The sequence below is a fragment of the Phyllobates terribilis genome, unplaced genomic scaffold, assembly GCF_046119375.1.
Source record: "Phyllobates terribilis strain yellow unplaced genomic scaffold, ASM4611937v1 Scaffold_3__8_contigs__length_932513732, whole genome shotgun sequence".
In the NCBI taxonomy this organism is placed as follows: domain Eukaryota; kingdom Metazoa; phylum Chordata; class Amphibia; order Anura; family Dendrobatidae; genus Phyllobates; species Phyllobates terribilis.
The window spans coordinates 246,887,268-246,912,550 of NW_027362763.1; the positions used below are offsets into that span (position 1 = coordinate 246,887,268).

Here is a 25,283-nt window from a genome sequence, read left to right on the forward strand (position 1 = left end):
GTCCCACCAGGCGGCGAAAAATGTCATTAACAAAGTGTTGGAACACCGCCGGGGCATTAGTCAGACCGAATGGCATGACAAGGTTCTCATAATGCCCCTCCGGAGTGTTAAACGCCGTCTTCCACTCATCCCCCTCCTTCATCCTAATCAGATTGTACGCCCCCCTGAGATCCAACTTAGAGAACCATTTGGCGCCCACGATCTGATTAAAGAGATCGGGAATAAGTGGGAGCGGATACGGATCTCGGACCGTAATCCGATTAAGTTCACGGAAATCCAGGCAAGGGCGTAGGCCTCCATCTTTCTTCTTAACAAAGAAGAACCCCGCAGCCACCGGTGAAGATGAAGGTCTAATATGCCCCTTAGCCAGACTTTCTGAAATATAATCCTTCATGGCCTGCCTCTCAGGACCAGAAAGGTTATACAACCTAGCTTTAGGTAACTTGGCCTCAGGGAGCAGTTTTACAGAACAGTCATACTCGCGATGAGGAGGTAGTTCCTGACACCCTTTCTCCGAGAATACATCCTCAAAGTCCGCCAGAAATGGAGGTAAGACCCAAGGAGTAACCGCACCGATGACTGTGTTCATGCAGTTTTTATTACAGAATTTACTCCATTGGCTTATCTCTCTGGTTTGCCAATTAATAACCGGGTTATGCTTAGTTAACCAAGGAAGGCCCAACACTATAGGAGTGGGAAGACCCTCCAACACGTAGCAAGACAACAGTTCTTTATGTATCGCCCCCACTTGAAGTTTTACGTCATGCACAGCTTGCAAAAAACTTCCCTGACCGAGAGGCCTGGCATCGATCGAGAATATGGGGATGGGTTTAGCCAACTCACTCAATCGCATACCTTGAACCCGGGCAAACCGAGCATCAACCAGATTAGCCCCGGCCCCACTATCCAGAAGAACAGATATCCTCTCAGTTCTCGTACCCACCACCACCTCCGCCGGAACGAGAAACTGAGACGAACCTAGGGACGAAATACCTACTCCCAGATTGCCGTCCACCACACAACCTGGGATCAACAGTTTTCCGACGACTCTTCACTCTGCAAGGGACGGGATGGACACCCCCCAATAAAATGTCCCTTTCTCCCGCAGAAGAAACACCTTCCTGTCTTATGGCGCACCACCGGTCCCCTCCCCCGAAATGATGTCCCTCCTAATTGCATAGGCTCCTCTGGACTGACCAAGGGAACCACCATATGAGGGGACCTTGTAGGAGGTGGAGTCATCACAGGGGGTAGAGTTATCCCGCACCTCTCCCGAAGCCGTCTGTCAACGCGAATAGCAAGGGCCATAGCGGCTTCCAGTGACGCGGGAGAGTCATACTGTGCCAACACATCCTGTAATTTGTCGGATAAACCTTGACAAAACTGGCTCCTAAGAGCCGGGTCATTCCACTGGGTGTCCGTGGCCCACCTACGGAACTCCGAACAGAATTCCTCCGCCGGACGATCTCCCTGCTGAATCCTACGTAACTTAGACTCAGCAAGGGAGATCCGATCTGGGTCATCATATACGAGTCCCAGAGCAGCGAAAAACCTATCCACTGACTGGAGAGCCGGGGAGCCCGGGGGAAGAGAGAACGCCCAAGATTGTGGGTCCCCTTGTAGGAGCGAGATGACAATTCCCACCCTTTGTTCTTCACTCCCCGATGAGCGAGGCCGCAGCCGAAAGTACAACTTGCATGCCTCCCGGAAAACAAAAAACTTGTCCCGCCCCCCAGTGAACCTGTCAGGGAGAGCTACTTTAGGTTCTGGTCCGGCTTGCTCCTGAGGATACAAAACCTTGGACCTAACGTCCGCCAGCTCCATGGACAAACTCTGCAACTGCCGAGCTAGACCGGCTACTGGATCCATGGTAGCTGGAGAAAAACTAAGTGGTCGGTGAAAATGTCACGCTGTCTCTGTATACTGGAGGTAGGGGGCCTAAACTGACCCTAAGCTGGGGCCCTGACTAATCCCTCAACCTGGAGGTACTGTTAAAGGTACAGAGGTCCAGGCCGCCAGCGTAACCCCTACCTCCTGAGGATCCCTGCACCTAAGTAATCTAGTCCTGAGAAGGACCCCGATCACAACAAAAGGGGACAAGTAATAATATGCCCACACACAGTACTTAGACGAACGAGACAGTACAAGGGAAAAACCAAAACCACCTTGCATACAAAAACTACACAACTACAACAGAGGGAACACCAACGGGAAAGGAGATAAATGATAAAGCGAGGAAGGGAAAAAACGCTCCAAATACACTTATCTCTGAAACTCCAAATACCACGATCCGCTCTGTTAGTCTGCATGAAATGCTTTCACCGACACTTCCCTAACAGACCAGCAGGCATTTGAAGGAGTCTCACTACAGCAGCATTGATTGCAGCTGGGCGAGGCTGGACCTCGTCTAGCACAGAGAGAGAGAGAATTAACTCCCTCACTGCCGAAAAACACAAAGCACCAAAAAGTCAGCTGCGAGAAGTCAGGCTGTGTAATCGTGACGATCTTCGTGGCGACACACCCGTGACAGTATCATAGGAATATAGGAAGAATCAGTTGGCTATTGCTCACCACTGATTCTCCAATGCTGCAGTCTCTCCCTAACCTTGTTTTTAGTACTTATTTCAAGTGTAACACTTGGACCCCCTTTTGGTCTTACAGCAGTATACTTGATAGATATGAAATACGGATAATTAAGCAAGTAGTAGGAAGAAGAAAAGTGTTTTGTTTTTTTTCCCCTACTTTGCACTTTTCAACCAACAATAAACTTTTCTATACATAGGTGTTTTGCTCCTGTTTGCAAGTCCGTATATTTGCTTTCACTATATACTTGTAAAGTGGTTTTACCTCTTTAAATACGTCTCTGGGAGTTTACGGTGTCCCAATAACTGGACTGGATCCTGGCAGATTGATTGGACCTTTTGGGGGTGCAGATTTGCAGCAGTTTACCCCTTGTGCCCTCGCTCATCTCTGTGGCCTCACTCTGTATGTACTGTAATGCCTTCTCTCATCTGCTGATGAAAAGGTGTACGTTAAATAGGAGAGACGTCCACTGGGTCACACGGGGATCCTTCCTGGGTCACTGCCGAATAAAAAGTACTAAAGTAACATAATTTGGTGCAAGGCTTTCATTTTACAGAACAGGAGATTGAGCATCTGTTACCCGTGTGAGAGCGACCATTGTGAGTCCTCTGTGTCTCGGGATGGAAGTAAACATGATGTAAGAAGTCAGATGTACAATTGGCATGTGTTTCAGATCAGCTAGGAATGAAAAGCCACTTTATAACAGTGTTTTTTACCCAGTATATTTAACTTTAATGCCAAACGTGTGTGTGTGTGTGTGTGTGTAACAAAAAAAAAGATTATATTCTAGCAGTTTCACTCTCACCTGGTGATGTTTGTTATAAGAAATGTCCCAACTGCATATCCTGGGCCTTGAATGTGTACTATACGTAATGTCACTTCTGACACAACCACATACACCACAATGTCACCGTACGCTCAGACAGTCTGATATAGAATATGCTAAATAGTCCATCTTCAATTCACTTGATTTAAAAATTGTTGCCTTATGCCTGATAAAGCTCCACGTGTGCAGCGGTAGCCGGTCACATGCACGCGCGTCCTCATTGTGCATAAAATACCCTCATGGGGCGAGATGATGTCCCTCCACCAGACCTTGTGGTTGCAGCATCTGTCCCTGTACATCCTTATGCTACATACCAGTGTTGCAATATGATTTGCTTTCACCAGGACAGTATGGTTATAGCAGGATTATGGCGCCACATGGGTGGGGACCCCAGTTCCTCTGTTCTGGAAACGGTGCACTCGGTAGCACAGAACTTCACCACTGCCTGGCATATATTTTTTGACTTTGGTTAAAATACAAATCTGACAAATTGCAAATTATGTACTCCTCCGAGTAAAAAACACAATAGGGAGTAGTTTTACTATCTGCTATTTTTGATATACCGTAAATAAAAATATGACACTGTACACCATTTTTCAAACCTAATAACGTTATGTTCTAAACACATTGGAAAAAATAGTGCACTGTCGCTATACTTTAATTTATATGTAATAAACAGTGGATTTAAATTAAATGAAAGTGGAACCAATTTTTTTTCTTATCTTTTGAAAGCTACTTGAACTATCGAAAAGGTACGAGTATTTATTTATTTTATTTATTTTTAGAGCACCATTGATATCATGATGCTGAACATGAGTTACGTACAAAATGCAAATATGAAACAAGTTTAACAACCAAGGAATTACACAGGTACAGAGGGGAGAGGAACATATAAGTGTGTTGGAGAGAAGATCTTGAGAGGACCTGGAAGTTAGTGGGAGATTAGTTTGGAGATATATGGAGGAGATGGATTATGGATGGCTTTGTAAGTCACTGTTAATAGTTTGAACTGGATACGCTGGGGAAATGGGAGCTAGTGAAGGGATTTGCAGAGGGGAGCAATAGCAATCTGAGAGATGGATTAGTCATGCAGCAGAGTTAAGGATGGACTGGAGGGGTGCAAGAGTGTTAGCAGGGAGGCCACAGAGGAGGATATTGCAGTAGTCGAGGCGGGAGATGATGGGGGGCCTGCACTAACAATTTAGTAAATGATGGTTGAGGAAAGGACGGATTCTGGAAATATTTTTTGAGTTGGAGGAGGCAAGAGCTTGAATGTGCGGTACAGGGAAAAGTGTGATATTTATTGGTACTGGAAGCCATGGGACTTTGAGTTGTCCTATGCCAAAGGAGTAGCTTGAGAAGAGTAAGGGTCCCAGAACAGAGCCAAGAGGGTGGAATGAGGAGGTAATGTGAGAGATGCTAAATGTGAGGTTAGAGAGGTATGAGGAGGTCCAAAAGAGAGCAAGGTCTTTCACGCCAAGGGAAGAGAGGATTTGTACTAGGAGGAATTGTGTGTTGAAGGCAGAGGACAGGTCTAGAAGGAAGAGTATAGAGAATTGTCTGTTTGCTTTGGCAGTAAGTCGTTAGTAATTTTGGTCAGGGCAGTTTCGGTGGATTGTTGGGGACGCATGCCGGATTGTAGATTGTCAAAGATTGAGCTTGATGAGAGATGGGAGGAAAGTTCAGCATGGACATGCTGTTCAAGGTGTTTGGAGGCGAACGGAAGCAGCAACATGGAGCGATAGCTGAACGTAGAGGTTCGGTCGAAGGATGGCTTCTTTAGGATAGGTGTGATCGTGGCCTATTTAAAAGGGAAGGTACCAGAGGTTAGCGATGGGTTGAAAAGATGGTTTATGGCTGCGATAAGTGAGTTGGTGAGGTTGGGGAAGAGATAGGATGGGGTCAAGTGCACACGTCATGAGGTGCGATTTGACGGGGAGATGAGTGAGCTTTCCTGCGGTGATGGTAAGGAAGAAGATTATGAAGGAGGAGCAGTGGTCTTTTATACATGAGGGTTGTGGTGGCTGGGCAGTAAAGACTTTCCTTGTATGATCAACCTTATTTTTGAAACGTGCGGCAAAGTCTTCTGCAGAGATGAGGAAGTTCAGAGGGAGCAGTGTAGGGTGGAGTTATTCAGCATTTAACTGTTTGGGACTGTGGGATAAAGATACGAGGGTTGTGAAATAGACCTGTTTAGCAGAGGTGAGGGCCGATTTGAATATGAATGTTTGTTTTGAGTGCGGTGAAGTCTTCATGAGTGTGATGCTCCCCAACCCTGGACACTTGCCAAAGCTTTTTAGTGAGTTTATTGTGCCAGGGTTGTCTATTGATTCATTGCACTCATGCTCAAGAGGGGCGACCCAGTCAATAGCTGATGCCAGTGGGATGTTGTTGAAAATGGTGGCACTGTCAGTGTGGTGGCATGAAGATATGGAGGACTGTGGTAGAATAGAGTCGGAGAGTATCTGAATGTCTAGGGGTGTGAGGTTTCTGAACATGGGGGGGCAGGGATGAGAAAGTGAGTAGATGGGGGGGGGGGGTGAGGAGGTGATTAGTTGGGGAACAGAGGTGGGTGAAGATGAGATCTAATGTATGTCTGTGTGGATGACTGCAGAGGAACACTGGGTAAGGCCAAAGGATGAAGCAAGGGACAGGAGCTTTAAGGCTGCAGGCTGGGGATGTTGAAATTGCCCATGACGATGGGGAGGATGTCTGCAGAGAGAAAGTGTAGGAGCCAGGTGGGCAATAGTCAGTGACCGGGTCTGGGGGTCGGTATGACTGCCATTTGGAGGTTGTAGGGAGAGTAGATACAGACAGAATGCGTTTCAAAAGAAGGGAGAATGCAGGAGGGTAGTGGTGGGATTGGGTTGAAGGCGCAGTTGTTAGAAAGAAGACCCACTCCTCCACCATTCCTGTACCACAATCCTGATATGGATTTAAAATAAAGCTTGAAGAAATATTATTCTTTGGATGTGCCTATCTGTGTTTTTTTTCTTACATTGGACGTTTAATATGTCATTATTATATCTATAAATAAGAAAATTACTAATTGAAGCGGACCTTTCACCAGGTCAAAAGTTGCCAGATTTTATACTTAGGGAAGCAGCAGGAATAAAGTAATCTGTTAATTGGTTTGTTTCTTTTGTTTTGTTTTTTTTATCCTCCATACGATTTCAGAGATCATTACAATTAGCACTAAGTAAAAAAGCCCAATTATCTGGAACATGTGGTGGATTTAAAAAAAGAGAAAAACAAAATGTAGAATCTTCAGAGGAGCAGTGGGATTAAAACAGAAGCCTAAACTGCCCACTTTTCACTTGGGGAACAGATTCTCTCTCTCTAAAGAAGTCTCATCAAAATTTAAATTTTGTAATAATGAGTGTTTTCAAAAGACTGCGGTCAACTCAACCGTGTGTACTATGTGGAGCGAAAGCAGATTTCCCATTGTCTGCCTATGTTTTTCATGGATATCACTCCACCTATGAAAATCTATGGGGTAGTTCACATGTCCGATTTCCAACTCCCCCACCCGTCCCCCCCAAACTTCCCTCTTATCACACCACCTAGGATTGAGTGGTCTGCACAAAAGCAGGGAAACTTGTCCGATATTGATCCCTGTGTCAGATCAAAACCACCAATGCAAGTCTATGGACCTTGAAAAAAAATCTGATTGTGTAATATATATCTATATCGAACTCTGATGGTTAACCCAGACCCTGACCACCACCCTAGGATAAACTTCTGATCAAAAAAATACAGATTACACCCAGACTTTTTTTTTTTTTTTTCCCTTTGGCGTGTGAATGAACCCCAAGGCCACATTCAGCATCAGTATTTGTAAGCCAAAACCAGGAGAGGAACGATCAGAGGGACAGTATAATAGAAACTCGTCACCACTTCTGTATTTATCACCCACTCCTGGTTTTGGCTTACAAATACGGAGATAAAAAACTCCCCAAATACTCAATGTGTGAACTTGGCCTTAGTCGAAGACATGAGCAAGACTCCTTAGACTTGGGGCTCATTCAGACGTCCATTTATTTCACATACGATAAAACTGTACTAGTTTCAGCAAGGTTTCATCCAATTTTTGGTCTGAGTTTCATTAGTTTTTCTTAGGAGAAAGCAGAGGAACTAGTGTTTCCCAATCTACCAGTCCATGGAAAAAAAATATTTTTTTTACAGACTTCTGAACAACTCCATAGACTATAATGGATACGAGTTCTATCTGTGAAAACCATGGATAGTACTCGTACGAGAAAAACATGCTTTTGAAGGAGTCCTTACATTGAGAATGCCACTTCTGGTCCACAGATCACTGTGTGATCTAGTAAGTCTGTTTTCAGGTCAGATGGACCAGATCTAGTCTAGAGTGGACCCAAATCAGGTAAGACTGCAATCAGTAGATATTTTAATATACTTGGATAAATAGGATGGATTATGGCATAGAAAATTTGATAGGACACCACCGATGAAACTGTGATACATGTGGTGTCGCCTCCATGACACTGCACTGACTCCATTACCGAGACCCTCTCTTATATTGTCTGTAGGTGATGCCTTAATTGCATATCACATTATTTTTTTTTCCTATTGCTGTAGTTTGACATTGAATTGTATACTATTCATATTTACTATATGCTCTAGTTGTCCATATTTTTTTTTATTTTTTTATAATGGATTATTCCAAAAAAAGTTATTCCACTTGAATCCTGAGATTGGGGCTCTGCAACCCTATCCTAAATGGAGTGGAGGTGCACGCTTCATGCATTGTCTATGGGGCCGTCAGAGGTAGCTGAGCGCTGTACTTTACCTTCTCTCTGTCCCAAAGATCTATATGATGTACACAATTTTTTTTCTTTTGGTCTCTTCTTGTGAATGCCTGTTTTCCTTTCTGTTAAACTGGATCCAGGGAGTTTGGGGGAGACAAGTCAATGACTAGAGAAATGCATGCTGGGAAGTGGGTGTACGGGCCTTATAGTGCTGGCAGAATGTTGATGAATAGAAAGGCCATCTCAAAACGGAGTGACTGACAAGTTGCAGAGCATGAGAATCTGTAGAGGTTCCTGGCAGAGCTCACACTAGTATTTGTGCAGATTATTTTACTCTTTAAGAAAAGTCTTGGGCATATTACTACACCTGAGACTTCTCCTGCACCGATCTAAAAAAAACAAAACAAAAAAAAAACGGACCTTGTAGAAAAAAAATCTGTATTCTGACCTAGTAAGGAGATCAAAAAATAAACTGTGCCACCATATATGGACTGCATATCCAAAAATAAAATTATAATGGGAATATTTTTAATTTTATAAAAAAATCTCATGGGTTACGTGTTATGGGCTTCAGCGATAAAGACAAACAAGCATGAGCGCATAGCAGAGCTGTTCACATGTTCAAAATGGAGCCAAATGTATAGCAATGGTAAAATCCTGCACAGCGGAGTTAGGCAATGCAATCAGGTCCATAATAGGAGTCTTACAAAACAGATAAATAAAAAACAGTCATTTGAGATCGTTAAAATTACTATTGCTGTCTGTGATCAGCCAAATTCTCATTTAATATCAGACTATTGTCACATATTCGTGATTTGTTTCCTGTTCCAACGGTTCTAATGTAAGTAAGCCTTAATCTTACCTTTTTTTTTTTTTTTTTCCCCTCTCTGCATGGTCCTAAGGATCATCTTTACCTTTCTGTATGTCCAGATTACATACTGGTGCATTTCACTAAATTAGAATATTATCAAAAAGTTAATTTATTTTAGTTCTTCAATACAAAAAGTGAAACTCATTATATAGTCATTACAAGCAGAGTGATCTATTTCAAGTGTTTATTTCTGTTAATGTTGATATTTATGGCTTACAGCCGATGAAAACACAAAAGTCATTATCTCAGGAAATTAGAATAATTAACAAAAAATACATGCAAAGGCTTCCTATGTTTAATATGTTGCTGACTTGACAGATGTCCAAAAGGCAGTCATTGACACTAAGTAAATGCAAAGTAAATTTTGCATTTCATTTGGAAATCAAGGTCCCAGAGTCTGGAGGAAGAGTGGAGAGGCCACAATCCAAGCTGCTTGAGGGCTAGTGTGAAGTTTCCACAATCAGTGATGGTTTGGGGGGCCATGTCATCTGCTGGTGTAGGTTCACTGTGTTTTATCAAGACCAAAGTCAGGGCAGCAATCTACCAGGAAATTTTTAGAGTACTTCATGCTTCCCTCTGCCGACAAGCTTTTTGGAGATGGAAATTTCATTCTCCAGCAGGACTTGGCACCTGTCCACACTGCCAAAAAGTACCAATACCTGGTTTAAAAACAGTATCGCTGTGCTTGATTGGCCAGCAAACTCGCCTGACCTTAAACCCATAGAGAATCTATGGGGTATTGTCAAGAGGAAGATGAGACACCAGACCCAACAACGCAGACGAGCTGAAGGCTGCTATCAAAGCAACCTGGGCTTCCATAACACCTTAGCAGTGCCACAGGCTGATCGCCTCCATGCCACGCCGCATTGATGCAGTAATTGATGCAAAAGGAGCCCTGACCAAGTATTGAGGGCATTTACTGAACATACATTTCAGTAGGCCGACATTTCGGATTTTAAAATCATTTTTCAAGCTGGTGTTATAAAGTATTCTAATTTACTGAGATAATGACTTTTGTGTTTTCATTGGCTGTAAGCCATAATCATCAACATTAACAGAAATAAACACTTGAAATAGATCACTGTTTGTAATGACTCTATATAATGAGTTTCACTTTGTATTGAACTACTGAAATATATATTAACTTTTTGATGATATTCTAATTTAGTGAGATGCGCCTGTAGCTCTCATTGAGCACTGTGCACTAAATAGAGGTGTTGGCAGTGCTTCTATTGGCGTGTTTGCTGGGCATAACCTCTTATGTATGTGGGGTTTATCTTTCCAATAGCTTCATAATAAGTTTAAAAATTAGATTTCTGGCAAAAATTTTATGACTTTTTGTAGGACAGATTCTGTACGAAGTTATAGTTATTTATGAAATGTATCAAATTTGAAACATCAGTTTTTTCTCTTGACGACAAAAATAGTGGCAAAAGGGGAACATGTAAATAAAAGTGGTTTAGCGCATGTTGTTTTCACTTGTTACTACAGAACAACGATGGAAGTCGTAGTTGTGGTGACCTAAATAGTCAATTGCTCCAGTGTAGTTATTAGTGCATTTGTCCACTAGATGGTGCTGTGCTCCTCCTAACAAAGTCCTGTAACAGGTTCTAATCTAATGAGTAAATACATGTATACTGCTCCAAGTGGGGTTTTTTTTCAGTGCAAATTACTATGTGTGTATATGTATGTGTCATATTAGTGAAAACTAACTCAGATTACTAACAAACACATATACATATATGGTGTGTGTTTTTTTTAGTAATCTGTGTTAGTTTTTACTAATATCATGCTCTGCACAACCTTTTCTTTGACTTTAGGAATCTTTTGATTTTAACTTTACATAATTGACAACTTCCTTGATTATTTTAATTATTTATATTAAGCAATAGCTTTCATTTTTAACAAGTACTTTGCCATTGGTGGTGGAGAAATCTCAATGTTCAGGCTCATCAGTCGAACATTTCCAGCTATGCTGAGAGTTGTATTTTGACTATTTGGGGAGTAGCCACAGGTTGGGGAACTCTGATGTTAATCCATTCCCCACTTCCTGAAGCCATTGTTCCCAAGATCTCTACTTGTCATGGAGTGAGTGGGACCCTTATTCGTCTCCTTGCAGTCATCAGGGTCTTCTTGTAAGGAGCCATGAACCTGTGTGATCACCACATTGACTAGAGCAGGTTTTCATCTTGAAGTAAGCAGTAAAGGTTCCCATTCTCTGACCACAAGCAGGATCCTTGGTAATGGTAAGGAATCAAAAGTATAATAGCGAAGTTCTGCTTTACTGATTGGGAAATGTTCATGGTAGATTTTCCTGATGTCTTTGTTGGAGAATACAATAATTTCCATTTTGGTTTATTTTCTTTAGGGTTTTTTGATCACATCCAAGCCAGAGAATGCTTGTGAGCCCATCGCTCCCCCTCCAGTGCAAAAGGACAACACTTCCAGCGTTTATATCGTCCTCATCCGTAGACTGGATTGTAACTTTGACATTAAGGTAGGACCGGTTGTTGCTTTCTGATCTGTAAGACTTTGTTAACTTAACTTAGAAAGTAACTTTACTTTTACTGTATTCTGGGTTTCAAAATCATTAAACATTGTGCCAAAAACTGACATTGTTGCAAAAATCATAAGATTGCTTTTAGACACTTTGGCTCTTGATATAGCGCCTCTTGAATGCTGCTGTTCAGTGTCTCAGCCCTGAACGCCTCAGATGGGAATAATCCCTCAACTAAAAATAAAAGTTTGCAAAGGGAAACAAGCTGGTATTTTCCATGCACGAAGCACGGACATCTATAGGCAGACAGCTGAGCTTGGAAGCAAACGTGATTCTTCTACTAAGTAGTTGTCAAAAACGCAGCACAGGCAAAGCAATAATGCATGGGGGGCACGCCTACTCTGTAGGAACAAGTCACATGGCTGAAGATTTGTCTCTAACCCTAGGCAAAGCAGAAAAGGTTATCTGCAGAAAATAAGAGATCAGGTCCCCAACACAAACCAAGACGTTACCGATAAAGGGTGGTCCTTTTTAGTCAGTAGTAACCAACTTAAACACAAGCTTGTCTTTGATTGGATGCTGCAGGTAAAAAGGCCCAAATACATTTATTATCTAAAAGTATTTAATGCAGAGCGAGATAACTAGAAGTCATACGGAGTTTAAAATATCCCAGAAAACAAGAGACGGCATCTGTAAAGCAATGGGAATGGAATATGGAATATGGCCACAATCAGCTTCTCGAGGACTGGGTTTTATTTTTTAACCCCTTAACCCCCGAGGGTGGTTTGCACGTTAATGACCAGGCCAATTTTTACAATTCTGACCACTGTCACTTTATGAGGTAATTACTCTGGAACGCTTCAACGGATCCCGCTGATTCTGAGACTGTTTTTTCGTGACATATTGTACTTCATGATTGTGGTAAAATTTCTTCGATATCACTCGCGTTTATTTGTGAAAAAAAAAAACGGAAATTTGGCAAAAATTTTGAAAATTTAGCAATTTTCAAAATTTGAATTTTTATGCCCTTAAATCAGAGAGATATGTCACACAAAATAGTTAATAAATAACATTTCCCACATGTCTACTTTACATCAGCACAATTTTGGAACCAAAATTTATTTTTTTTGTTAGGGAGCTATAAGGGTTAAAAGTTGACCAGCGATTTCTCATTTTTCCAACAAAATTTACAAAACCATTTTTTTAGGGACCACATCATATTTGAAGTCACTTTGAGAGGTCTTTATGACAGAAAATACCCAAAAGTGACACCATTTTAAAAACTGCACCCCTAAAGGTGCTCAAAACCACATTCAAGAACTTTATTAACCCTTCAGGTGCTTCACAGGAATTTTTTGAATGTGGAAGAAAAAAATGAACATTTAACTTTTTTCACAAAAATGTTACTTTAGACCCAATTTTTTTTATTTTCACAGGGGTAACAAGAAAAAATTGACCCCAAAATTTGTTGTGCAATTTCCCCTGGGCACGCAGATACCCCATATGTGGGGAAAAAACACTGTTTGGGCGCACGGCAGGGCTCGGAAGAGAAGGAGCGCCATTTGACTTTTTGATTGTAAAATTTGCTTGAATAATTAGCGGACGCCATGTTGCGTTTGGAGAGCCCCTGTGTGCCCAAACATTGGAGCTCCCCCACAAGTGACCCCATTTTGGAAACTATACCCCTCAAGGATTTTATTAAGGTGTATAGTGAACATTTTGAACCCAGAGGTACGACACAGAATTTGATAACATTAGGTCATCATATTGAATAAGTTGTCATTAGTCTTGAGCGCAAGTGCTCGCTACTTGAGTTTGCATCGGGTACTCAGGTATGCACCATGTACTGCGTGTGCTCGAGTGACATGCTCGAGTCCCCGCCCGGATGTTTCACGGTTATTAGACACCCCAAAAAAAAACCTGCGGGGATCGCTCGTGCATGACAGGCAATCCCCGCAAAGTTTTTTTGGGCCGTGAAGCATATGGGGCGGTGACTCGAGCATGTCACTCAAATACCCACGATACTCAATGCATACCAGAACACCCGATGCAAACTCAAGTAGCGAGCGCTTGCACTCAACACTAGTTGCCATATCGTCATCTTTTTTTCTTACTTTTGGAAAAAATCCTAACCGTAGCACAACCCTAACCGTAGCGTTTATTTTTTACGCCGTTCCTCATGCGGTATAAGTGATTAGACGACTTTATTCTTCGGGTCGGTGTGATTACAGCGATACCAGAATCATATGGGGGTTTTATGACTGACAGCTGTCACACACTAAAAGACGCATTTTTTGTAAAATCTAGTTTTTGCATCGCCATATTTTGAGAGCTATAATTTTTCCAGATTTTGGCAGACAGTCATGTGACGGCTTGTTTTTTGCGGGATGAGTTGACGTTGTGCCATTTTCAGGCACGTGACATTTTTTGATCGCTTTCTATTTCGATTTTTGGGAGGCAGAATAAACAAAAACCAACAATTCAGGAATTGTTTTTTTTTTGTTTGTTTTTTTTATTCTCTTCCGCGTGTGGTAAAATTGATGAGGTAGCTTTATTCTTCGGGTCAGTACGTTTACAGCGGTACCACATTTATATCGTATTTCTATGTTTTGCACTTTTACATAATAAAAGCAATTTTATAGAAAAAAATATTTTTTAGCATAGCTTTATTCTGAGAGCTATAACTTTTTATTTTTCGGCTGATGGAGCTGTATGGTGGCTTGTTTTTTGCGGGACGAGATGACGTTTTCAGCGGTACCATTTTTATTTATATTTGTCTTTTTGATCGCGTGTTATTCCATTTTTTGTTTGGCGGTATGGTGATAAAGCATTGTTTTTTGCTTGGTTTTTTATTTATTTTTTTTTACAGTGTTCACTGAAGGGGTTAACTAGTGGGACAGTTTTATAGGTCAGGTTGTTCCGGACGCGGCGATACAAAATATGTGTACTTTTATTGTTTGGTTTTTGTTTTTTTTATAATATTTATTGATGGGTACATTATATTTTTATTTTTGGTGGATTATTTATTTATTTATTTTTTTTAAATATTTTTACAATTTTTTTTATTTATTTTTTTTTTTTTTTTTCCACTTTCTGATAGTTTTTATACTTTATTACTTTGTCCCACTATGGGACTTTCACTTTTTTTTCTCTGATCGCCTGCATGGCACAGGAATGCAGCACCATCCCTGTGCCATGCAGGCTGTGAGCGCTGGACAGGGAGAAGATTGTTTGGAGATGCACTGCTCATGTCCAAAAAATCTTCCTGCTGTCTGGTGACCCGGATGTTGTCATGGCAACATCCTGGAAGCCATGACAGACAGCGCTGGAAGCCGGAAGAGGAGGTGAGTATCTGCGATCACCTCCCCTTGCCACCGCAATGCTGCGATCGACTTCGATCGCAGCATTGCGGGGGTTAATGTGCTGGGAGCGGTGCGTGACCGCTCCCTGCACATAGTACCGGGTGTCAGCTGTGACAATCAGCTGACACCCGGCGGCGATTGCGCCCACACAGCCTGTGTACTAATACGGGTCTGGCTCTTAAGTCCCAGGGCACAGATGCGTATTAGTACGTCTAATGTTGTTAAGGGGTTAAAGCACTTAGATTTCTACTAAAATGTTAAGACTGCCATAAATACACATTAGATCAGGGGTGGGTAATTAATTATCCCAAGGGGCCACATTAGAGACCCTGACTGTTGTGGAGGCTGAACAAACTGGCCAAACATAATAATTATTTATTAGTATCTTATTATAATGTGATCTCTTACCTGTAGCAGCGAATCAAAACCCATATAACTTACTGCTTTTTGTAAAGATTATAAATCCTAAAGTATATTCAAGAAGTATAGATGTCCCCACGGCACTCGCCACACACAGTGTGATGTCCCCAGAGCCCCTAATATTCTCGCCCCCACCCCTCCCCATACAAGTACTGACCAATAATTTAAATAAAAAAAAATAAAACTTCTCCCCTGACCCTGTTCTTTCAGATGCTCTGATCCGCTCTGTACGTGGTGTGCTGAATCTCTGCACATCAGGCGCGATCTGATAATGTCACCGCACCCACTGAGCAGCGACTCTAGCTAAAAGATGGAACAGGGAGCTGGAGGCTTTCTGATCCATCAGTCTATTCACTGGCATCTGCGTTTTGAAGGTTCAGATACCAGTGAAAGTGAGACCCTGGAAGGGGGGTGTAAGGGGAAACCACTGTATCCAGCCCCTTTTTTCCTCAGGCCGCAACAGAACATGAGAAGAAGCCACATTTAGCCCAGGTCTGCATTAGATTAAAGGTTATTCCATATCGGCTGAATTGGTTTAATGTGTATGGTGGCCTCCGGACTCTCCTGAGTTGTCGGGAGACAGAATGATTTAGCTTTTTGGCTCCCAACAGTGGGTAATTTTGTGCTCTAGGGTGAGAAGATGGTTCTAGAGGCGTGTTATTGGCTTTCTCATAGAGAACACAGGAACAGTTGGAGTGTTCCTGTGTATGGGGGAGTCGGGAGAGATGTGCTTTCAAACAGCTTTTTACTTGCACTAATTGGTCCGAATACACCTGCCATATCACTTGCATCTGACTGTGGAAATCAGGAATGCTAGATTAGCTGTAGATCACACTCTGCATTTGTGCATTGTTGATTTAGCTCTTCAGCAATCATGACTTTTGTTTGTTAAAGTGTTTGATAGCTTCTCCTTAGGACCGGCCATTAATACCTGATTAGTGGGAAGCTGTCATCACCCCCTTATCAGGTGAATGAAGGGGTCACAGGGCCCAAGTGATCTGCTATCCGAATCCCCCACTCTGGTGAACTACGCCAGGGCCAGAAGTGATGTCTCGTGTCAGTCACTTGGCCACTGACTGGCAGCAGAAGTCGGGTGACTCGTAGTCGGGATGTTACATTATTTTGTCTGGTGAATAATGAAAGGGATAGAGAAACGCTAAATAACCAGTTTTTGTTTTGGTTTTGTTTTTTGTTAAAGTTCTGATGGTGAAAAAAAAATACTTTATTTTGGCATTATTAGTAGTCACAATACAATACAATTTAGTTTATTTAAACAAATCCATGCAAAAAACTAATCTTTAGCTTTGACGTCTTGATCCTGCAGCCCTTTATATAGTCAGTATAAGGAAATGGTGCTGACCATGATGATCCACCCTCTCGTCATAGCCGGTTAGCTGGATGACCTTGCCGAATAACGTGATGCACCCGGCTCACCATGTACTATTGTGAGCACAGATTTAATAACCACAGCAACCAATGTTGTTAAGTAATGCTTTACAAGAACCCTAGGGAAAATCTGGTGTGGAAATCCACATCTCTCGGCTTCCTAGAAGTGTGGGAATTCAGACTGTGTATTGGGATTTTGGTGTTTAAATGCAGTCATGGAGCAAATCTCCATTATGTCTTGTACTAAATAAAGTGTCCATAGACTGAGGACATCCTGAAGACGTTCATCTACCAATAGCAAGCATTATGCCTTAGGGGCAGGGAAGAGTTAAGCTGAGCGCGGGTGCCGCAGCGCTGGAGCCAGACATCGGCCCTTTTTAGGTAATCACGTTTGCATTGCTTAATGTAAGATTCCATTACCTGCATGTGAATATCTTTCCCGTAGAGGCTTGTGGTCAATAGCATTCAGCCTCTTGGAGCTGGAGGAATGACTTTCAGCAGACAATTCCAGCTTCTGCCTGTTTTACATTATCTCACTTTACATGAACTCAGTCACCCTGGTTAGTTTGTAAATCCGGTGGCTCCAGGCCATTTATCTGTAAAAGTAATTTATAGACGGACGTCTTCACATTTGTCTGACAGCTGCGCCTGAGCGGATGGGTCTGGATAGGCATGACTTTTTGGTGCGGTGCCCACAGTTGACCCACACACCAGAAGTGGCCACTATGTCATCAATCCTCGGTGGTGAAGTCATGTAACATAAGGTTTGGATAAGAATCGTGTTTAGTTATTTCCTGATCTACTGATTTCACAGAACCTTCCAACCTTGTACCCTGTCCCCAGGTCACTGTAGGACCTTGTTATTGGAGATTACCTATGGCGGTGGCTTTTGTTCAGATGCTTTTCTAGTTCTCATCGCAGTGGAACGTTTCTCTCCCATTGGGATCTTTGGCCTCAGGTGATATGAACAGACATGTTTTCTCCTTGGCGTTGTCTTGCATTACACGTGACAATGTTGGTGACCCTTGGGGACATCGTGCACTCGCGTTGAATTGAGCAGTCTACATCTAATCTGCTGATTTCTCAGGCCTGGCTCTGCTGCCATTGCTCTTTCCGAGGAATGTTACTATTCTAGAGATCTGAGTGGGTGGCACCGGGGGACATGATGTGTAATGCCAAAGATCTCTATTGGTACAAGACACCGGTAATCTGTTTCTATGGTCACTTGAACAATCACTATACCACTGCAGGTTTGCCCGCTGCAGACTTTGCTATTTATATGCCGTTTTTTTAAGCCGCACTGAATATCATACTTAGTCCTGCATTTATCTCATTAGTTCAGAAGTTGGTGAGATATCTGGAAAGCAGGAGCCACTACAGAGATCTATGGCCGCTGCACTGATGGGAGGCATTCTCTCATATACTACTAGGTGTTGAGTCCAAAAAAAAAAAAAAGCCTCTTCTCCAGAACAACTACATTGTAGGCCAACTAGGGGGTGGGGAAATGGGCCCCTCTAAGCAGGGGCGGGGGCAAAGACTGGCAGCCATTTCAATCTTTGCTATGGGACCCTCATTCTTCGATGTGTCTGTATGTATGTTCCCATACGGCAGGTGAGAATGGTGGATCGGACTTTCTGGATTATGGGACTAGATTTGAAAAACACAGACAGCCTTTTTTCCTCTTAAATGCATGTATTTGGGGTTAAAAATAATTTTTTAATTGGGTTTCATTAAAAATTTTCCACCATTTGTCTTTTACAGGCTTTGTTTCCCTGCACATTCTGCTGTAATGTGGTCATAAAATCGGCTGTAAGGATCTCCGGAAAAGATGCACAAATTACACACCTCCCGTTAGACCATGATAGCAGATTGAATGATAGGCTGTCAGTTAACTCATTCTGCAGCCAGCAACAGACAGGACAATGCAAAATTTTTAATGAAACCTAAACCAAAAATTATATTTAGCGTCAATGCATGCATTTTAAGTTAAAAATAAATATATCTCCTTCAAAGGTGGACACCCCCAATAAAGTCAGCATAAGATTTAATATACGTTCTGTAGATCCAAATGGGTACATACATGGAATTTTTTAGAAGCCGCCTTCAGATATACAGTTAATATAACAAGTCTTCATACTCCTGTTAAAATGCCAGGTTTTTATCATGTAAAAAAATCTTATCAAGAAGAATAATTTCAGCACCTTTTCCACCTTTAATGTCGGCTCTAATCTGTATCCACTTTTCTATTGAAAGACAAACTGAATCATTTTGAGAAGGAAAATAAAATTAGCAAAGTTAAAATAATGTGGTTGCAAGAATGTGAACACCCTCTTATAATTGGGGATGTGGTTGTTCAGAATTAGCCAGTCACATTTAAACTCGTGTTATAGGGAATCTGTCAGAATAACCCTCCGAAGTTGCCTATATGGGCAATGGGCATGTAGGTCCTAGAAAGCTGAATTAAAATGATACCCTGATATCTGCGATCCGATGTCTTATTCCAGAGAAATCCATGTATTTCTCTATGCAAATGAGCTGTTAAGATCTATATCCGGCCAACAGATCTTCCCGGAGAATCTGCCTCAAGAGATTATTTTACATGAAAGGAGGCATCGCCAGTGTGAGACCTGTAATGACTGACAGTCTGCTCTCCTGATCTACGTGTCTTATTTGGAGTTTTACTGCAAGAAAGCGTGAGCAAATATTGCCATTTCTAGATGTGCCATGCTGATGGATTTCTAACCAAAAAGACTAAGGTCATAAATTCAAAGTTACTTTTAGTTTTTAAAGATGTGCGTATTTACGCGTCCACGTTAATTCAGTAAATTATATTTCTTTTTCCACCCAGTTTTATTTTCAATTGAATTGTACAGATTATAGGTGACCTTAAAGGTTGAACAAGTTATGAAAAGTTACTTAATATGATTTTATTACATTACAAAAACCTGTAACTTTATCAGGGGTGTGTAGACTTTTTATAACCACTGTATAGTGCAGATTTTTACCGCAGAGGTTTTTTGTAGTGGAAGTAGCCTTACTTTCATCAGCGTACAGACCTTTCTTGTTAATCATTAAACAATATAACGTTGCACTTGACTTTCGTGCTCAGCTCCTGACTTGGTTTTTGTGCAGTAATGTTGTTTTAAAAGTTCTTTGGGTGGGCTATCTTAAGGTGGGACTGTCCATCGGGCTGGCCGTGGAATCTGAGGAATGCAGGCCTTTCCCCACAAACTCCTATTTAAAGACCTTCCTGGAACAGTTTAACTGTTTCTAAGATTTAGGTAGAATACTCTAAGGTATTTTTATGCAATAAAATCTCTTTATTCCTAGAGTGACAACATCTGACTCCGCTGTGTAGCCAGGAAAACTAGAGAGACTGTTTTCACAGAACCAATAAAGCAAAGAGATACGTTAAGAGAAATTCCTGCTATGTCGGGTTTGTCGTGGATATTGCTCCCTATTTGCAACAGAACAGGAATGTGTTGGGTTTGAAAATCTGAAGCAAATACAGGATTTAGAAATCTGTTTACTAGCATCTTGCCCTTATGAGATCGGGCCCTCCTCCAGAGCTTAGTACTTTCCGAGTTTACGCAAAATAAGTTATCCCATGCAAACTACTGTTCTGTAAAAGGAACACTTTAAAAACTTTTTGCAATTTATAGGTATTGACGATACTTTGTGTCTTGATCACTTGCATTGGTGTCAGTGGTGGCTCCCCCTTAATTTTTCTCCAATCGCCATCATTTGTGCACCTCTTGCATCAAGCAGTTCTCACGTTTGTCAGGTGTAGCAAGCACAATGCCTTAATCCCTGGATCTAAAGTAGCTAAAAACTTTGCATAGTCTTCTCTATGTATCAAAGAGGCTAGTCCTTTTGTTGTGATTTGTACACCTTTCACTATAGTTTCTTGCAAAGGTATTCACCCCATTGTCATTTAGTTACAGTATCACGTGTTTAAATATTTTTGTAATCTGATTTGTGTGTGATGCATCAGCACTAAATGGTCAAAGTTGGTGAAGTGAGAAAATTATAGACATAAATTACATTTATGGGATCAAATAACTCAACATTGGCATGTGCACATGTATTCACCCCTTTTGCTATGACGTCCCTTCTGGTGCAAGCAATTATCTTCATAAGTCACATGCTTAGTGATAGCAAGTCCACCTGTGTGCAATCTAAGTGTCATATGGTCTGTCGGTATATACACACCTTTTTTGAAAAGCCACAGAGGCTGCAACACCATTAACCAAGCGGCACCACTGACCAAACACCATGAAGACCAAGGAGATCTCCAAACAAGTTAGGGACAATGTTGTTCAGAAGTACATGTCAGGGTTGTGTTATAAAAATAAATAAAAAATAAAAAAAATCCCAATCTCTGATGATGCCCCGGAGCACCATTAAATCCATTATCCTCAAATGGAAAGAACATGGTACCACAACAAACCTGCCAAGAGAGGGCTGCCCACCAAAACTCTCAGGCCGGGCAAGGAGGGCGTTAATCAGAGGCAGCACAGTAACCAAAGGTAACTCTGAAGGATTGCAGGGTTCCCAAGCAGAGACTGGAGTATCCATACGACCACAATAAGCTGTACAATACATAGAAGTGGCCTTTATTGAAGAGTGGGCAGAAAAAAGCCTTTACTTACACCCAAATTGTAAGGCTCAACTTGAATTTACCAAAAGACATGGGAGACTCCCCAAATGTACGAGGGGCGATCCAAAAGTAATGATAATCAATACTAAACACACTGAATATAGTCAAAAAAATTTTTTATTCTACATGGTCTCCTAACAAGTCTATACATTTAGTCCATCTCTTTTCTAAACTTAGAATTCCCTTTGAAAAAAATTCTTGATCTTGACCCTCAAAAAAATCCCCAACAGCGGTTATCACGTTGCTATTGTCATCAAATTTCTTGCCCCGGAGGTGTTCCTTGAGCCGAGGAAAGAGAAGTCACTGGGGGCTAGATCTGGCGAATAGGGGGGGTGTTCCACCAGTTCAAAGCCCACTTCTTGATTGGTAGCCATGGCAACTGCAGCTTTGTGAGCCGGCACTTTATCTTGGTGAAACAGCACTCCAGCCCGCAGTTTGCCGCGCCTTTTCTCCTTGATAGCCTCCCGCAATCTTCTTATTTGTTCTGCGTCGTAGGAGCCCGTAATAGTGGCTCCCTTCTCCAAATAGTCCACCATAATTATTCCTTCAGCGTCCCAAAAAACGGACGCCATAACCTTCCCTGCTGAGCTTGACACTTTGAATTTCTTCGGCGTCGGTTCGTTGGCTCTTTTCCATGTCATCGATTGTTGTTTAATTTCGGGATCAAAGTGGTGTATCCAGGTCTCGTCCATGGTCAAAAAACGTGACAAAAATTCTCCTTGTCTGCTTGGAACTTTTCGAGATTTGCTATTGAAATGTCAACTCGTTTCTTCTTTTGCTCGTCGGTTAACATTTTTGGCACCCAATGTGCCGAGACCTTTCTCATATGCAATTCTTTTGCAAGGATTCTTTGAATACTGCCATATGAGATCCCTGTGACCTCAGCTACATGCCTGATAGTCACTCTTCGATCGGCCAATACAACTTCTTCAACTTTTTTCATGTTTTCTTCATTGAGGTACGTGGATAGACGTCCTTCACGATGTTCATCTTCCGTCGATGTTCTTCCCAGCTTAAATTCCTTGGCCCAGCGTGCAACTGTGGAATATGGAGGAGAAGAGTCCCCCAATGTTTCCACCAAGTCGCTGTGTATGTCTTTGGTAGTCATTTTTTTCAAGCAGAGGTATTTGATGACAGCTCTGAGCTCGTTTTTTTCCATTTTGATGTTCACTCCTCGGCAGTTCCTATTCAAATGAATGTAGCTCCCGGGAATTGTGGCCTATTTAAGTGATTTTTTTTTTTTTTCCTGGACTAGTGGGTACCTAAGAGAGAAGAAAACATTTTATTTTAATTTCTGTGTGCAATAGAAATAACTGATTATCATTACTTTTGGATCGCCCCTCGTATGGAGAAAGGTCCTGTGGTCAGAAGAGACCAAAATTGAACTTTTTGGTAACCAAGGTCAAGCCAACACAGCTCCTCACCCCAAGAACAGACATCCCCACAGTGAAACGTAGTGGTGGCAGCGTCAGACTGTGGGGATGTTTTTTGGCAGCAGAGACAGGGAAGATGGATGTTGTGAAATAAAGAAATATTCTTGAGCAAAACCTGTTGTAGTCTGCCATTGATTTGAGACTGGGACGGAGGTTCACCTTCCAACAAGACAGTAACACAAAGCATACTGCTAAAGCAACACTCGAGTGGTTTAAGGGGAAACATGTAAATGTTTTGGAGTGGTCTAGTCAAAGCCCAGACCTTAATCCAATTGAGAATCTGTGGTCAGACTTGAAGATTGCTGTTCACCAGAGGAAACCATCACTTGAAGGCGCTAGAGCAGTTTTGCCTTGAGGAATGAGCAAAAATCCCAGTGGCAAGATATGGAAAGCTCATAGAGACTTATCCAAAGCAAAATGAGGCTCTACAAAGTACTGACTTTATTGGTGTGAATAGTTATGCACACTGAAGTTTTCAGTTATTTTGTCCTATTTGCTTCACAATAAAAAGAAAACCAAATGTTCACAGTTGTAGACATGTTCTTTACATCAACTGAAGCAAACCTTGAAAAGTGGTAACAAAACATGAAAAATGCCAAGGAGGGGAGGTGGGCTGAATACTTTTGCAAGCCATTGTATGTCTGAATGAGTGTTTGTCACAGCTCTTTATTAGATTTGGGGTAAAATCGCTCATTGGATTGTCATGAGTAGGTCTTATACTTCTAGATGAGATTTCCTATGTATTTATATTGGTATAAGGTTGTCGTTTATTTACTTCTATGAATTTGAAAATGCATTTGATTAATTTATTATTTGGAGAAGAGCTTCAGAAAATCTTAAAATAAAAAAAAAAACTGCAACAAAACCAGAAAATCGTGTGATAAAACCCAACGTGCATCCTGGTAAATGTATTTTCACTTCTGCAGATGTGAGAAGTGGAAGGTAATGAGCTGTGCTTCTTCCTAGGTGTTGAATGCACAGAAGGCCGGATACAAGGCTGCCATAGTTTACAATGTGGACTCTGATGACCTTATCAGCATGGGATCCAATGACGGTATGTATGCCGCTGGCTATCCTATCACAATGCAGGAGGTTTTCAGGCATTGCTCTTGCTAATTCATTTCTGCAAAGTAAAGCCAAAATGAAGAGGGGAAATATGAAAGTGACATTGGATAGGTCTTTTCTACAGTCACGTTTTGCTAACCTACTCATGATCTAGAAATGGGACTCCTCTTGTATGTTTAAGGTCTCTTCATACAGTGGGGCCATGTCTTATTGTTTGCAGTTTATTAAGCATGTTCATTGAAGGTAGAATAAGCGGTGGCACTCACCCAGACCGGCACAAATCTTTTATTTCAAGTACCTGTTTATTAGAATACAGGTAAAGTACAGTTTTTGACCGTTTCATGTAGTTACTTGGGAAGTTTCTCTTTCTACCACTAGGGGGCAGACTTGTACACATCAATTTTGTGAACCTCCTTGGGAGCCTCATCATGACCATCAATCATGTTTTTGATTAAACCCATTCCAGTATGTAAAAGAAATATACTGTCTAAAAACACACAAAAATTGGTTGAATGGTCTTTGAAATATAATAAGACCACAAGCTTTTGAAAAGCAACACAGAATTTGTTGCCTTAGATTTGTGATTATCCATTGATCCATTACCAGATGACCCAGGAGGTCCCTTCCAACTCTACCATTCTATGATTCTATTGGTCGCAGCTAACACTCTCCCATTGTGACTATAGTGTCTGAGAACTCGAGCTCTTAACCTCATAGCTTGTATGTAACTTATGGTCATTGGGTTCTCATTTAAGGGTATGTTCCCACATTCAGGATTTGCTGCGGTTTTGAGGCTGCATATTTATGCAGCTTAAAACACGCGGCGGCCAGATGTTACAGCATAGTGGATGCCTCTTTCAGACCCGCAGCATGTCATTTTCTCTTGCGGGGCCGCTAGGGGACTTTCCCCATAGATTAACATCAATAAGGAAAATCCACATATGAGGATAAAAAAAAAATGTGTATCCGCTGATTTGCATAATGAGGGCAAAAATGGTGCGGATGTTCTGCAGCGGCGGGGCCAAAGTGGTTCCTAATCGTGGGAGCTCACCCTTAACCTTCAAATTGTTTAAATTAGTCTCATGTCTCTGACCATATGAAAGTGTCAATATATAACGCATGATAAGCTGCAAGTGGCTGAATCCGAAATTACATAGATTTTACACCTATTCCTTTGCAATACATCATTAGCTAAAATTTAGGCCACAGGGATCCCCATGGCAGTACCTGCTTTTTGTGGTGCCACCTACCATTAAGGTGAAGAGGTCCTGCCCAAGGACAAAACAGAGAGAATCAGAAATAAAATCGACGAGAGAAGAATTTCAAACATCGATCCTGCGGAAGTCTCGAAAGCTAATCGAAAACCAACCTTCCGCCCTGCTCCCATTGCAGTTTTCACATTTTTTCT

The 25,283-nt window shown here is 41.7% G+C and overlaps 1 protein-coding gene across 2 annotated transcripts in view; it reads left to right on the plus strand.

Moving 5' to 3' along the window:
• The window catches only part of RNF13 (ring finger protein 13), a 66,097-nt gene that overhangs the window by 17,637 nt on the left and 23,177 nt on the right, over nt 1–25,283 (plus strand). For both annotated transcript variants that reach the window (XM_073674703.1, XM_073674702.1), the window contains exons 4-5: nt 11,421–11,549; nt 23,777–23,864. In XM_073674703.1, coding sequence (XP_073530804.1) covers nt 11,421–11,549; nt 23,777–23,864 — 217 coding nt within the window. The remainder of the gene's footprint in view (nt 1–11,420; nt 11,550–23,776; nt 23,865–25,283) is intronic.